The sequence below is a fragment of the Lactuca virosa genome, chromosome 3, assembly GCF_052849685.1.
Source record: "Lactuca virosa cultivar CGN04683 chromosome 3, Lactuca_virosa_CGN04683_v6, whole genome shotgun sequence".
NCBI classification, from domain to species: domain Eukaryota; kingdom Viridiplantae; phylum Streptophyta; class Magnoliopsida; order Asterales; family Asteraceae; genus Lactuca; species Lactuca virosa.
In genome coordinates, this window is record NC_136428.1 from 49,955,373 (window position 1) to 49,971,200 (window position 15,828).

The 15,828-nt window shown below is 40.7% G+C and overlaps 1 protein-coding gene across 1 annotated transcript; it reads left to right on the forward strand.

Moving 5' to 3' along the window:
• The first annotated feature begins 257 nt into the window (after positions 1-257).
• On the forward strand, positions 258-1,076 carry LOC145163489 (uncharacterized). Its single transcript, XM_079082328.1, has 2 exons — positions 258-461; positions 510-1,076. The coding sequence occupies exons 1-2, from the start codon at positions 258-260 to the stop codon at positions 1,074-1,076; spliced, it is 771 nt and encodes a 256-aa protein (XP_078938454.1).
• Positions 1,077-15,828: the final 14,752 nt, after the last annotated feature.

The window sequence follows — 15,828 nt, forward strand, 5'->3', positions numbered from 1 at the left end:
AATGTTATCATGGTATCAGAGCGGAGGTTTGATACGTTGTTAGAAGCCTTTGTAGCAGTCATCTGTGGCGCGGATCGAACTGTTGATGTTTCTTTGTTGGTTATATTCGTTTGTTTGATTGTATTTGTTTTCTGTTGCTGTTAATTCGTTGTTGTTGTTCGATTTCTTGTTGTCCGATTGATTGCTTCCAATGGTTTGTTACTCCTATCATTCTCAGATTGTTATACTATTATTGTGGTTATTTATTCATTGCCAACATGACTGGAAAGGATGATTCCCTTCAGTCAATCAGTACTCGTCTAGATGGAAAGAATTATACGTATTGGAGTTACGTTATGAAGAACTTCCTTCGTGGGAAGAATATGTGGGGCTATGTCATTGGGACTAAAGCCAAACCCTCAGTGTCTCAAGCTGAGAATTTTGATTTATTGGTTGATGCTTGGGAGACTGATAACTCCAAGGTCATTACCTGGATTAATAATTTTGTTACTCGGTCTATTGGTATGTAGTTGGCTAAATATGACACAGCAAAGGAAGTTTGGAATCACTTGGAGAGACTGTATACTCATCCTAGTTTTGCTAAACAATACCAGTTAGAATATGATATTCGTGCCCTTCGACAAAATGACCAGAGCGTTCAAGATTTCTATGATGCTATGTCTGATTTGTGGGATCAATTGGCTCTTACTGAATCTAAAGAGTTAAAACATTTTCATCCTTACATTACTAGGAGGGAAGAACAATGTTTCGTCCAGTTCTTGATGGCCTTGTGTTCTGATTTTGAAGGCCTACGTGGAACGATTCTTCATCGCTCTCCCTTTCCCTCAGTGGATTCTGTTGTTCATGAGTTGATTGCTGAAAAGACTCGTATCAAGTCTCATACGGACAAAGGGTTTAAAGCAACCTCCATTCCTACTTCCACTCCTGTTGTGCTTGCTATTTCCTCTAATCAGTCTCGACAAACTTCAAGGGTTGATTATGATGAGTGTGTATTCTGCAAACAAAAAAATCATTGGAAATCTCAGTGTCCATTGTTAGTCAACAAGGGTAAATCTGGTCAGCCTCAGTCGGGATAACAAAATATGTCTGGTCAACATAAGTTTCAGCCACGTTCCTCTAGTACTCCTCCATGGACACCTCGTCCTCCACAGTTTGTTGTTGCTGCTACACCACCAGTTGACACGGAATCTGTTGGAAACATGCCACCATCTGCATTGGATCCCAAAGTTTTTGAGAGTTTCAGACAATATTTGGCCTCTAATCCCACTGCCATGTCTGCATCCATGTCTCATTATGGTCCTACTTCATCTGATACATCAGGTATTCCCTCATCTTTATGGATTTTAGATTCTAGTGCAACCCATCACATGACTCCTCATTTATCATCATTTATTTCTTTGTCACATGTGTCACCTATTTCTGTTATGTCTGCTAGTGATACATCTATGCTAGTTGAGGGTGTTGGGTTTGTCTCTATTTCTCATATTACTCTCCCTGATGTTTATTACATTCCCAAACTTACTTTGAATCTTGCCTCAGTCAGTCAGTTATGTAAGTCTGGTAACTGGGTGTTCTTTTCTGATTTTGTGTGTGTTATACAAGATCAACACACCTAGAAGGTGATTGGGATCAGCGGTAGGGTGGGGGAACTGTATGTCTTAGAGGTTCTCAAAGTATCTGTTGTTGTTGTTGGATAAGATGTCTAAGTCCATAACTTATTTGGTATATACTTGACCCGACCCGGCATGGTCCATTTGGGTTGCACTTCACCCGAACTAGTTATGGATAATTTTATGAGAGTTGTATACTTACGATTTATTAATATATTATAAGTTATAATATATTAATATAAAGTCATGTTACTTAATTAGTTTTAATCTTGAATTAATTATGAATTAATTTAGTGATTAAAAGGAAGACTAATTAAATCATGGGCTATTATATTTATATGGTGTGGGCTAACACTCATTTGGAATGGGCTAAGCTTATATGGAAGTCCATGGATGATCCATGGAGCTTTTACCCATGGATCCTTGGAAGAGGAAAAGACATGGGTTATTAGGGTTTCACCCTAACCATGTACAATATATAAACAAGCTTATGTTGCATGAAAAAGACACTAATGTGTGTGTAAGTGTGGTGGCCAAAATCAAGAGTTAGTATACTCTCTCATACATTTTCCAAGTTTGTGGTGATTTGTGATTTTCATTTGAGGCATTCACATTATTGGTGCTTGGCTCTCAAACTCCAAGGAATCAACAATCAACAAAAGGTATGTAATTCATCTAGTTCTTTTATGGTTAAAAGTACCCCATGCCATGCTAGATAGGTTATAAACCTTGGAAATTAATATTTTGCATGTATCTTAGACAAACATAGATCCAAGGTTTAATAGGGTTGCATGTACACTTAGGAAGTGTTAGAATGCTCAAAACCCAACAGTGGTATCAGAGCCTAGGCTTGTATGTTTGATACTTGATGCAAAATAGTGATAAAAAGTCGATTTTTTGCTGTCTGACTGATGAACTCGCCGAGTCCATGGGGGGACTCGCCGAGTTCATGTGTAAACTCATCCTACTCGCCGAGTAGGTTCGTGCACTCGGCGAGTAGGAGCCTCAGAATGCAGATTTTCGACTTTTGCTGCTGGAAATGGACTAGAAACATTACCCTAAACTGTTTTGGTGTTTTAAAACTTGTTTTAGTTGGTGTAATGGTTGTTCTAATCCATTTACAATAGCTTATATCAAAATTTCATGCTTTGTATGTGTTCATATAATTCTTGAAACTTTGATGATCATGTTCATGTTCTTATGAATTTAGAAGATGATAGGAATTATTTGCTGAATTGTTTAGGATTAATTCTTGACCATTTATGTGTTTTAATGGAGTCCATAATTTGTCCTCAAGTTATGGATATCCAAAGGTCACTTCTTTTAAACACACACCTAAAACACATAAGTTACATGGAAATGAAGAGTCTTCATTTTTATGAACCTTTAATTCATAAGTTATGAAATGAAAAGTTTTGAATAGTTTCAAAACTTGTCCTCAAGTTTTGGAATTTGTAAAGTTACACACACTTTAATATACTTTAATTCCAAACCCTTAGAGTTTTAAAAGTTAAAATTCAACCCTTCTACTATTTATAACATTAATGGTTAATTATTATATATATGTATAAGATCAAAGTCGTCTTACCGCTAGTACGCCTCATTCACGAAGCCAGTCTATAAGGTGGGTATAAGGTTGTTGCCTATAAAATGGCAACTTAATGGGTGTCCACTCTCACCCACCGCTTGCTTGACTGGTGGAGGGTCGTTAGCCGAACGGGTAGGACAAGGACTTATAAATTCTCATTAAAAGTATGATGAATATTATAAAGTAACTAAACCTTTTATAAATTCCCAATCTTAGTTACTTTAGGAAAATGTGAATATGGTGCTAACCCATGAAATTCACACTTTGTACCTTACCAAGTCGTTGGTGGAGCGTGTGTGGTTAACCGGAACACTAACTTGGACTAGTAAGGATCACGAAGGGTGACTTAATGTTTATCATAGATCGGTGGAGCGTGTGTGGTTAACCGGCACATTGATTAGGTGATAATATTAAGGGTACCAAGTGAATTTGCATGGTTATTCACACCTTGTTTTGTGATCCTCGGCATCCCAGTCACAAAACTTGAAGGGCACAATCGAGATTGAAACATGCCATTGAAAAGTTCAATGAATCTCAAAGGAATCTAGGAATTTCAAAACCAAATAAACCTAATAATTCATTTCGTTTTCATGGTGGAAATTGGTGAATCGTCATTCACCTACCTTCAAATATATTATAGCTTAGATTACGACATCCCTCTTCTAAGTTATAATATATTGTGTTGGATCCTAGCCTTAATATTACATTTGGGTGTATTATTAAGGATTCGATATATCTAATCTAAACTTGTTTTCTTCTTTTCAGATGTCTTCCGACAACAAAGCTTCGGGCTCTAACCCTACTGGCTCTTTTTCCCTCATGAACCTTTGTGGGAGGGTCATCTTTGATGGTTCCAACTTCATGGATTGGATCCGGAACATCAGGATGGTTACTCGTTACGAGGACAAGGAATATGTCCTCGATAAGGAGCTAAAGGAGCTTGATGAGTCCACTGCTACTCCTGAGGAGGTCGCTGAGTATCAGGCACATGAAAGAGATGCCACCAAGGTGGCATGCATCATGATGGCCACCATGACAGCTGAACTCCAAAAGTCCTATGAGGACTATTACCCTTTTGAGATGCATCAGGATCTGATGGAAAGGTACCATCAGAGTGCTCGTCAAGAGTGGTATGAAATAATCTCCTCCATGATCACTACCCGTATGAAGGATAGCGAACCAATCACGAGCCACATGCAGAAAATACAAAGGTATGTGGACCGTCTAATGAAACTGAATGTGAACTTCCCTGAGGAGTTGGCAATTGATATCATTTTGCACTCCTTGCCATCGTGTTATGATCAATTTCGTATGACATACCACATGAACAAAGAGGAAGTCACACTCAGTAAGCTTCAAGGACTTCTGAAGACTGCCGAAAGTGGTCTTAAGAGTAAGTCGGTTGCTACTCCTACTCCTACTACTACCCCTGTTTTAGCTATCGGGCAAGGCAAAGGGAAAAAGATGAAGCACCCTTCGAAGGGTACCAAGGGAAAGTCCCTTGAAGGCTCCTCATCTGGAACCAAAGGTAGTTCTATCACTCCTTCTGCCATCCCTAAGGATGCTGAATGCTTCTACTGTCAAAATAAGCGGCACTGGAAGCGAAACTGCCCAAAGTACTTGCAGGATGTCAAGGATGGGAAAGTGAAACCATCCCATGCAGGTATTTACACTATATTGTCTAATAACTCACCATATTCTAATTCTTGGGTTCTTGATACAGGTTGTGGTATTCACATCTGTTGTGACTTGCAGGGCCTAAGAAGAAGTGAGGATGTGGAGCACGGAAAGATAAACTTAATCATGGGGAACAAGAAGGTTGCACCTGTTACCAAGATTGGAGTTTATACTTTGTTGCTAGATAGTGGGTTAAAGTTAGATTTGAATAAATGTGTGTACTCGTCTGAAATGGCGAGGAATATTATTTCCTTTCATGCTTTGTACAAACAAGGTTTTACCTTTTCTTTTGATAATGAAGTTGGTAGTATTAATGCTTTCTTTAATAATGTTCTTTATTTTAAAGCATTACCTTGTGATGGTGTGTATGAAGTTGTATCGGTTGTAGATAATTTAGGAAATAATGTATTATGTATTGATTCTTCTACTAGCTTGGATAAAGCATCTTTGTGGCATTGTCATCTTGGACATGTAAGCAAGAAACGCATAGGCCAGCTCCAAAAGGATGGAGTCTTGGAGTCGTTCGACCTCAAGTCGGATGATAGTTGTGAGTCTTGTCTACTTGGAAAAATGACAAAATCGCCCTTCACTGGTACTTGTGCAAGGGGTGAGGGTTTGTTGGACCTTATACATACTGATGTATGTGGACCATTCAAAACCGCCACAAGGGATGCTAATCGCTATTATGTGACTTTTATTGATGATTTTAGTAGATATGGTTATGTCTACTTAATCAAACATAAGTCAGAAACTTTTGAAAGGTTTAAAGAGTTTAAACAGGAAGTAGAAAATCAATTGGGCAGGAACATTAAGATGCTTCGATCCGATCAAGGTGGTGAGTATCTTAGTACTGAGTTCCTCGACTATCTTAAGGAGTGTGGGATTGTCTCACAATTGACACCTCCCAGGACACCACAGCTGAATGGTGTAGCTGAGAGGTGCAATCGAACTTTGTTGGACATGGTTCGCTCTATGATGAGTCGAGCTTCGCTACCAATCTCTTTTTGGGGGTATGCCTTAGAGACTGCCGCCCACATCCTTAATCTATTCCCTACAAAGAAGGTTGCCAAAACACCTCATGAAATGTGGACTGGGAAAGTTCCCAATCTAGACCATATCAAGATTTGGGGTTGCGAGGCTTTCGTGAGGCGCGAAACTCATGACAAGCTCGAACCTCGAAGTGAAAGGTGTATTTTCATCGGCTACCCACAAAAATCCTTTGGTTACCTCTTCTACAGACCCAGTGAGAATGTGGTCTTTGGGGCTAGGAGAGGGGTCTTTCGAGAGAGAGAATTTATAAACCAAGGAGACAGTGGGAGGCAAATTGACCTTGAAGAAATTCAAGACTCAATTGGTGAAGGAACCTCAGACACTAGCAATCAACTTGAGGAGGAAATTCCTGTTGATCCAGCTGACGAGTCTATACTTCCGAGGCGTTCCACAAGGGTTAGGAACACACCTGAGTTTTATTATGGATTTCATATTACTACGGAAGGTGATACATTTATCAATGACAGTACACTGGTAAATCTGGATGAACCTAACAGTGTTAAGGAAGCCATGGCAGGCCCAGAGTCTACTAAATAGAAGGAGGCTATGGACAGCGAGATACAGTCCATGTATGACAATCAAGTTTGGAACTTGGTTGACCATGTACCAGGCCGTAAGACAGTCGGGTGCAAATGGATCTTCAAGAAGAAGACCGACATGGATGGGAAGGTGCACACTTATAAGGCTCGACTGGTTGCGAAGGGGTTTACTCAGACTCAGGGTATTGATTATGATGAAACCTTTTCACCAGTAGCAAAGATTAATTCTATTAGGGTTATGCTAGCCATTGCTGCATTTCATGATTATGAAATATGGCAAATGGATGTCAAAACCGCTTTCCTTAATGGAAAGTTGGCTGAGGACGTTTACATGAATCAGCCAGAAGGTTTTGTCAGTGCAGAGTACCCCAATAGAGTGTGCAAGCTTGAGAAATCCATTTATGGATTGAAACAAGCATCTCGAAGTTGGAATCTTTGTTTCGATGAGAAGGTCAAAGAGTTTGGTTTCTCAAGAAGTGAAGATGAGTCATGCGTATATGTCAGAGCTAGTGGGAGTATAGTTAGTTTTTTGGTACTGTATGTGGATGACATACTACTCATAGGAAATGACATCCCAACCTTGCAGGAGGTTAAGTCCTGGCTTGGGAAGTGCTTTGCTATGAAGGACCTTGGAGAAGCTACCTATATCCTAGGGATAAGGATATTAAGAGAAAGGAGTAAAAGACTAATTGGACTTAGTCAGAGTATCTACTTGGATAAGGTGTTGAAAAGGTTCAACATGCAGAATTCCAAGAAAGGAGAATTACCGATCCAAAGCAATGCCAAACTGAGCAAGGCTCAGAGCCCGAGTACAGAAGATGAGATAGCTGAGATGAGTCTATTACCTTATGCTTCCACTGTTGGTTCGATCATGTATGCTATGACTTGTACTCGTCCTGATGTGGCCTTCGCTTTGAGCATGGTCAGCAGATATCAGGGGAACCCTGGCAAGGCTCATTGGACTGCGGTAAAGAATATTCTCAAGTACCTGCGGAGGACTAAGGATTGGATCCTTACCCTTGGTGGGAGTGATGACTTGAGAGTAGTAGGGTATAGTGATGCTAGCTTTCAGACTGATAGGGATAACTTCCGCTCTCAGTCGGGCTGGGTCTTTACCTTAAATGGAGGGGCAATCACTTGGAAGAGTTCCAAATAGGAGACTGTAGCTGATTCGACTTGTGAATCAGAGTACATAGCAGCGAGTGAAGCGGCAAACGAGGCGATATGGCTGAGGAACTTCATCGGAGACCTTGGAGTTGTACCAGCTATTAAGGAGCCTATGGAGATTTTCTGTGACAGCAATAGTGCGGTTGCCTTAGCCAAGGAACCAAGAGATCATGGCAGATCCCGACACATTGACAGAAAATATCACTTCATAAGACACAAGATAGAAGAGGGACTCCTCGTGGCAAAGAGGGTATCGTCAGATGAGAACCCTGCGGATCCCCTTACGAAGGGACTGACAAGGGTGAAGCATTTGCAGCATGCGAGGCGCATCGGGCTGCGGGACGATATTAGTTTTACAGATTAGATAGCCTTTTCTGAAACTTGTAAAATGTAATCGACGTTTGATGATGAATAAAATTTGTGATTTATTTATGAGTAAAGTGTTACTATCATTGTCAATTATTTACTATTGTTTCAGTTTTGCATGTTTTGACTTCCAGAATAATTAATTTATTCAAACTCTCCACAGTCGGTCATATGTCGGAAGTAGGTATGAATCAAGACTGTCATGAATTGGGATTGTAGATGACTAAAGGTGTTTAGCCATAGCAATGGTTGCTACAACATTCATGAGTACTCATAAGTTATGAGTATTGGAATAAACCCACGCTCACTTGTATCACTTCATGGAATTTATCTCGAGTGATCGTGAGACGGTAATATCATATAAGTCTTCAAACCTAGAGATATGAGTTGTTACCTATGAGTTGGTTGTGCATTGATTGCACGTAAACACATCAGTAACTTGATGTTATAAAAAGTGCCTTTGTGTGCAATTCAACAAGTAGTAGAACAAGCATATGAGTCGAAGTTTATCTGTTCCTTCTAGAAATAGAAGCGATATCTGGGCCCCTCGATGATTTTGTGTTGACCCATGTACCGGGCCCGGTCAGAACTAAATTGATGTGTTCAGTTAAGTTCTTTGTCAAACAAATCGGAAATCGAGAAACAACTGCTAGACAATAAGTAAGACATTGTTCCATGTATTTGTCCGGCTGATATCATGAGAGCAGAGGATTATATGATCACTTATCTAAAATGGCGCTTCATAGTTCACAAGAGTTTTCGAGAGCTACGATTGCCGGTTGGTTCCTGAAGTAATATAGGCAAATACAGTTATTAGACTTATCCAAGTGGGAGTCTGTTGGATAAGATGTCTAAGTCCATAACTTATTTGGTATATACTTGACCCGACCCGGCATGGTGTGGGCTAACACTCATTTGGAATGGGCTAAGCTTATATGGAAGTCCATGGATGATCCATGGAGCTTTTACCCATGGATCCTTGGAAGAGGAAAAGACATGGGTTATTAGGGTTTCACCCTAACCATGTACACTATATAAACAAGCTTATGTTGCATGAAAAAGACACTAATGTGTATGCCAAAATCAAGAGTTAGTATACTCTCTCATACATTTTCCAAGTTTGTGGTGATTTGTGATTTCCATTTGAGGCATTCACATTATTGGTGCTTGGCTCTCAAACTCCAAGGAATCAACAATCAACAAAAGGTATGTAATTCATCTAGTTCTTTTATGGTTAAAAGTACCCCATGTCATGCTAGATAGGTTATAAACCTTGGAAATTAATATTTTGCATGTATCTTAGACAAACATAGATCCAAGGTTTAATAGGGTTGCATGTACACTTAGGAAGTGTTAGAATGCTCAAAACCCAACAGTTGCTGCCTCCAACATTGATTTGTCTTCTTTTCGTTTGAGTCCTTTGTCGTTTAAGTTTTATCTTTGGCATTCTCGTTTGGGACATGTGCATGTATCACGTTTGAGTTTTCTAGCATCTAGTGGTGTTTTGGGTCATTTGAACACTTGTGATATTTCTGATTGTAGTGGTTGTAAACTGGCAAAATTCTCTGCTTTACCTTTCAATAAAAGTATGTCTTGTTCTACTGCTCCTTTTGACATTATTCATTGTGATGTGTAGGGTCCTGCACCAGTATCCACAAAGGGTGGGTTAACCTATTATGTATATTTATAGATGATTATACTCGATATACATGGGTTTATCTTATGAAACACAGATCTGATTCATTGGTATTTACAACAATTTTAGAGCTCTTGTTAAAACTCAACATTCGGTTGTGATTAAGTGCTTCAGGTGTGACTTAGGGGGTGAATATACCTCTAATGATTTTACTCGGTTACTTGCTTTTGATGGTACGATACACCAGTCATCATGTACTGTCACTCCTCAGCAAAACGGTGTGGCAGAACGAAAACACCGTCATATTGTCGAGATTGCCCGCTCATTGCTCCTGTCTGTGCAGGTCCCTGGTGTCTTTTGGGGAGAAGCAGTCCTAACTGTTGTTTATGTGATTAATCGTATCCCTACTTCATTGAATTCAAGAATGTCTCATTTTGAGAAGCTATATGATGTCACACCCCGAAACCGATAGAGGAAACGTTCTGGGGCGGACGACGTCATGTGTAGTATCACAACAGTTGTATCATAGTAAGCGTAGTAAACACAACCATTGCATTATAATAAGAATATTTACATTGTTGAAAACATGGTTTATACATAACAGTATATATAGCAAAAGTAAAAGACGTGACTTCAGAATGTTCCGTCTTCTCCAAAAGTTGGCAGGAGTACCTGTCTATTGATGCCCTGAGACTACAAGCAGTTTTAAAATATCAGCATAAAGCTGGTGACTTCATAAGCGTTTAGTTCTGGCGAAAGAAATGTTTCTTTGATCCTTTGAAAAATGTTTTCCAAGAAAATCCTATATTTTCTTATGAAAGAGGTTTGATTATCCATTAGGTATACGTTAAACAGCCTGATTACGAAAAGTTGAGTTATCCCAGGAAAATCCTATATTTTCCTTAAAAGTTGATAGTTGGTTATCGATTCTGAAATGAGGTGTACAAGTATCTACCATACTTGTATCGATAGATGTAGTTTCCTTGAAAACCCCTGTTTACTCTCAGTGAGATGTGTTAGTCTTATTACATAAATAAAACTAATAAATAAGTAGTGAACTAGATCCTAAGGGCATTACTAATGCCCTCTAGTAATCAAATCAGTTATTACTTTGAGGTTAGTTCACTTGTATCATTATTACAAAAGTAAATCTCTGTTATCTAGGTTGCGAGTTTTATAACCATACATTAAACTAGCTATGGCACGTAACAGGGGCCAGTATCCTTTTATGACTTTGTCACCCGTAGACCTAACGGTCCTACGATAGCTAGCAGCGAGGTGCGGGATAGTCAGTCCCGTATAGATCTATACACAATAGTCACGCTCTCCCTACAAGAGATTCTGGTTATAAGAGCTAGTCCTACACTCACGAAATCCGGTGGGGTGTTACCAAGGACGTGTCTCCAATCCTAAGATGACAAATTTACAAGTAATAGTATCGAAAATCCTGTTTATGGTTTGTATAAATCCTTTATAAAATATCACATTTTATGATAAGATTTACAAGTTCCTTGCTTTAGTTTTGAAAACTGTTTCTACGAGTTGATTTCTTAATCCATTGGTAAAACGGTTTTCTGAGTTAAAAGCATACTGAACATATAATTATTTTAAACAAAACAATATACTTGAACACAAGTTTCCTTGTACTTTTGCTTGTATTCCCCCCCCCCCTGAAAACATGAAAAACTCGGAAAAAGCGTAGGGGTATGAACTCACAGTTTGACATAGGATCTGGGTGTATGATCGGTTACGAATGTTGAGTGTCAACCGACGTTTCGTACACAAGTGGATCCTATTAACAAGTGATAACACATATGTGTGTTAGATTTAGGGTGTTTCATGACTAAACATGACGGGAAATCACCCTAAAGACTTGGAAATGCTTGTCGGGACCCTTACAGTCTAGGAAACACTTATGGAAGTGTTACAATCACAAATGATTGCATAAAAGGAGTGTATGGTTACCAAATGGAGCTTTCGGTCTAAGTGGTTCTCGGTCCAAATGGTTTTCGGTCCGAAGAGGTTCTCGGTCCGAAGGGTTCTCGGTCCGAATGGTTCTCGGTCCGAAGGGTTCTCGGTCCAAAAACCGAAAACTCCAGATCTTTGATGCATGTGGTGTTTCTCAAGGGCTTTCAAACATGCAAAGGGGTTCTAAGTTATATCTGAAGCCTTAAGTGCGTTTTAAGGTCTTAAAGGCACTTTTCTTTAGGGTTTTCGGTTTAAGGAGATGCACTAAACCGAAAACTCCTTTTGTTCTTGGAAAATGACGATTTCAAGGCTTTAAACAAGAGTTTCAACTAGATAATAAGTGCATAAAGTAATACTTACGATATGGAAGCAAGAGAGGGTGTTTTCGGCCAAACACACACTAGTCTGTGTTCTTGGTGTTCTTGAAGATTAAACCCAGAAAATGAAGTTAATTGATGAACTCGAAGGGTGTTACTAGTTAGAAAGATCTAATAACAAATCAAGGGGAAAGAAACACTTACATTTTTCGAGAATTTGAAGATCAAAGTGAAGAACTTGATGATACTTGAGAGAGTTTTCGAGTTCTAGACTTGTAAAAAGGGGAAGAATGATCAAAATGATCATGAAATATATATATAAGATGGGGTTTTCGGTCCCTTGACCGAAAACTCTAAGGTCTTAACCGAAACTCCTTTTTGAGGAGCTTTTCGTTTTGCTTCATGTCTAGAACTTCAACAAATTCATCCTAACACCGATTCCTTTGATGTATTAAGTTTATAATATTCCGTTAGTTCAAAAATAATACTGACGTGAACATGAATAAATACAAATTGATTTATTTAAACGCAAAGTCTTTCCCAAACTATCAAATTTTGACGGAATAAAATAAAAAACCCGAATTTGATTAACGGAATTTGAGTAAGGATAACGGAAAAAAAGTTTCGGGTTGTCACATCATCCCCCCGTTAGAGGGAATTTCGTCCCGAAATTTGAACATAGAATACAAATCATGGATTAGAAAAGAGATGCGGATACTTCTGTTTCATCTGATCTTCGTGCTCTCAAGTGAATTCAGGACCCCGCTTGGCAATCCAGCGAACCTTCACTATCGGGATGCGACTTTGTTTCGTTCGTTTGATCTCTCTATCCATGATTTCGACTGGTTCTTCTACGAAGTTCAGATTCTCGTTGATTTAAATCTCGTCGAGAGGAATCGTAAAGGTTTCGTCGGATACGCATTTCTTAAGATTCAAAACGTGGAATACAGGATGAATGTTGCTAAGTTCTTGCGGTAAACGAAGTTTGTAAGCTACAGGACCGATCCTAGCGAGGATCTCGAAGGGCCCTATGTATATTGGATTTAGCTTTCCACGCTTTCCGAAGCGTATCATGCCTTTCCAGGGCGAGACCTTCAGCAGAACACGGTCTCCAACCTGGAACTCCAAGGGTTTTCGTCGTTTATCGGCGTAGCTCTTTTGTCTATCTCGTGAGGCCTTAAGTCGTTCTCGGATTTGTACGATCTTTTCAGTGGTTTCGCGGATGATTTATGGACCAGTGAGAGTATTGTCAGGGACTTGCCCCTTGGCTAGCTGCGTGTCGCCCACCTCAGCCCAGCACAGAGGGGATCTGCACTTGCGACCATAGAGGGCTTCGAAAGGCGCAACCTTGATGCTGGTATGGTAACTATTGTTGTAGGAAAATTCAACCAAAGGAAGATGAGTGTACCATGACGCGCTGAAATCGATGACGCAGGCTCTCAACATATCTTCCAATGTCTGAATTGTTCTCTCACTCTGTCCATCAGTCTGAGGATGATAAGTTGTGCTCATATCCAGCTTAGTTCCAAGAGCTTTCTGAAGTGACTGCCATAACCTCGAAGTGAACCTACTATCTCGATCGGAGATAATGGACACAGGCACACCGTGCAGTCGGACTATCTCTTGGATGTAGATTCGCGTGAGTCTCTCCATTTTGAAAGTTTCTTTGATTGGCAGGAAGTGGGCGGACTTCGTCAACCGATCGATAATTACCCAGATGGCGTCGTGCCCACTAGGAGACTTCGGTAATTTGGTGATAAAATCCATATAAATTCTCTCCCACTTCCACTTAGGTATCTCCGGCTGGTGGAGTAGACCTGAGGGTTTCTGATATTCGACTTTCACCTTGGCGCAAGTCAGGCACTTGCCCACAAAGGTAGCGATCTCTGCTTTCATGTTCGGCCACCAATACAGTTTCTTGAGATCGAGGTACATCTTGTCCGAACCTGGGTGAACGGAGTATTTAGTCTTGTGAGCTTCGTTCATTACAACCTCTCTGTAACCACCGAACTTTGGGGTCCAGATCCGGTTCATGAAATAATAGACTCCGTCTCCCTTGATCTCTAGGTTCTTTTCCATTCCTCTTAAGGCTTCACCCGGCATGTTCTCTGGTTTTAAGGCTTCCAACTGAGCCTCCTTGATTTGCGCGGATAAATGGGAATGGATAGTCATGGTCAGTGCCTTCACTCTACGACCTGAATATTCCTTCCGGCTGAGGGCATCTGCCACCACATTGGCCTTGTCAGGATGGTAGCGGATTTCACACTCGTAATCACTGAGTAGCTCAACCCATCGCCGTTGTCTCATGTTCAACTCCTTCTGGTCGAAAATATGTTGTAGGCTTTTATGGTCAGTGAAAATAGTGCACTTGGTTCCGTAGAGATAATGTCTCCATATCTTTAGTGCGAAGACTACTGCTCCCAATTCCAAATCGCGCGTTGTCTAGTTGACTTCGTGTGCTTTCAGCTGCCTTGAGGCATAAGCAATGACTTTTCCCCGTTGCATGAGCACACAGCCTAGGCCCTGATTAGATGCATCGCAGTAGACAACGAAGTCCTCCGTACCTTCGGGTAGGGACAAGATAGGTGCGCTGCACAAGGCCTGCTTCAACGTTTGGAACGCAATGTCTTGCTTTTCACTCCAACAAAAGGGTACGCCTTTCTGGGTCAGACTGGTTAAGGGCTTGGAAATTCTGGAGAAATTCTGGATAAATCTGCGATAGTAGCCAGCGAGACCCAAGAATTGACGGATTTCTGTGGGCGTCTTCGGTGCTGACCAGTTCTCTATCGCCTTGATTTTGGAGGCGTCCACGTGTATGCCTTCCTCACTTACCACGTGACCTAGGAAGGTTACTTTTTGAATCCAGAATTCGCACTTGGAGAATTTCGCGTACAGCTTCTCCGTCCTTAGGGTTTCCAGCATCAATCTCAAGTGTTGTCGATGATATTCCTCACTTCTAGAATAGACAAGTATATCGTCGATGAACATGATTACAAACTTGTCTAGGAAAGAACGGCACACCCGATTCATCAGGTCCATGAATACTGCCGGTGCGTTGGTTATACCGAAGGGCATCACTACAAATTCGTAGTGACCATACCGAGTCCGAAATGCTGTTTTAGGAACATCACTCTCATAGACTCGCAGCTGATGGTACCCTGATCTTAGGTCTATTTTGGAAAAGTAACTAGCTCCTTGAAGTTGATCGAAGAGGTCTTCGATTCGAGGAAGAGGGTAATGGTTTTTGACTGTGAGCTTGTTTAGCTCTCGGTAGTCAATGCACATCCGAAAGGATCCATCCTTCTTTTTCACAAATAAGATCGGGGCTCCCCAGGGTGAGGAACTCGGTCTGATGAACCCTTTGTTGAGCAGTTCATTGAGCTGACTGGATAACTCCTGCATTTCTGCCGGCGCTAATCGGTATGGAGATTTGGCTACGGGGGTAGCTCCGGAGACTAAGTCGATACGAAACTCGACTTGGCGTTCGGGAGGGATTCCCAGAAGATCTTCGGGAAAAACATCGGGAAAGTTGCAGACTTCGGGGATGCTCTCGAGGTCTTTAACTTCCTGCTTCTCGTTAATGACGTGGGCTAGAAATGCATAACACTCCTTTCGCAGGAGTTTCTGGGCTTGGATGCATGAAATGATACGGAGGTTCGAACTGAGTTTATCACCGTAAATTATGAGAGTTTCATCAGAGGAGAGGTTGAGGCGGATAGCTTTTTCGTAACAAAGGATATCAGCACGATTGAGGCTCAACCAATCCATGCCGATGATGACATCAAAGCTTTTTATGGAGACTGGCATAAGGTCGATAGGAAAAGAATGATCGTTTAGGGTAAGAGTACAACCTACATATATATCATTAGTGCTCTCTTTCTCACCGTTAGCCATCTCGACGGTAAATGTT

Coding starts and splice junctions, on each gene's coding strand:
- LOC145163489 (XM_079082328.1), top strand. CDS start 258: ATGACTGGAAAGGATGATTCCCTTCAGTCAATCAGTACTCGTCTAGAT. Junction 462..509: donor GGGAGACTGATAACTCCAAG/GTCATTACCTGG, acceptor ATTGGTATGTAG/TTGGCTAAATATGACACAGC.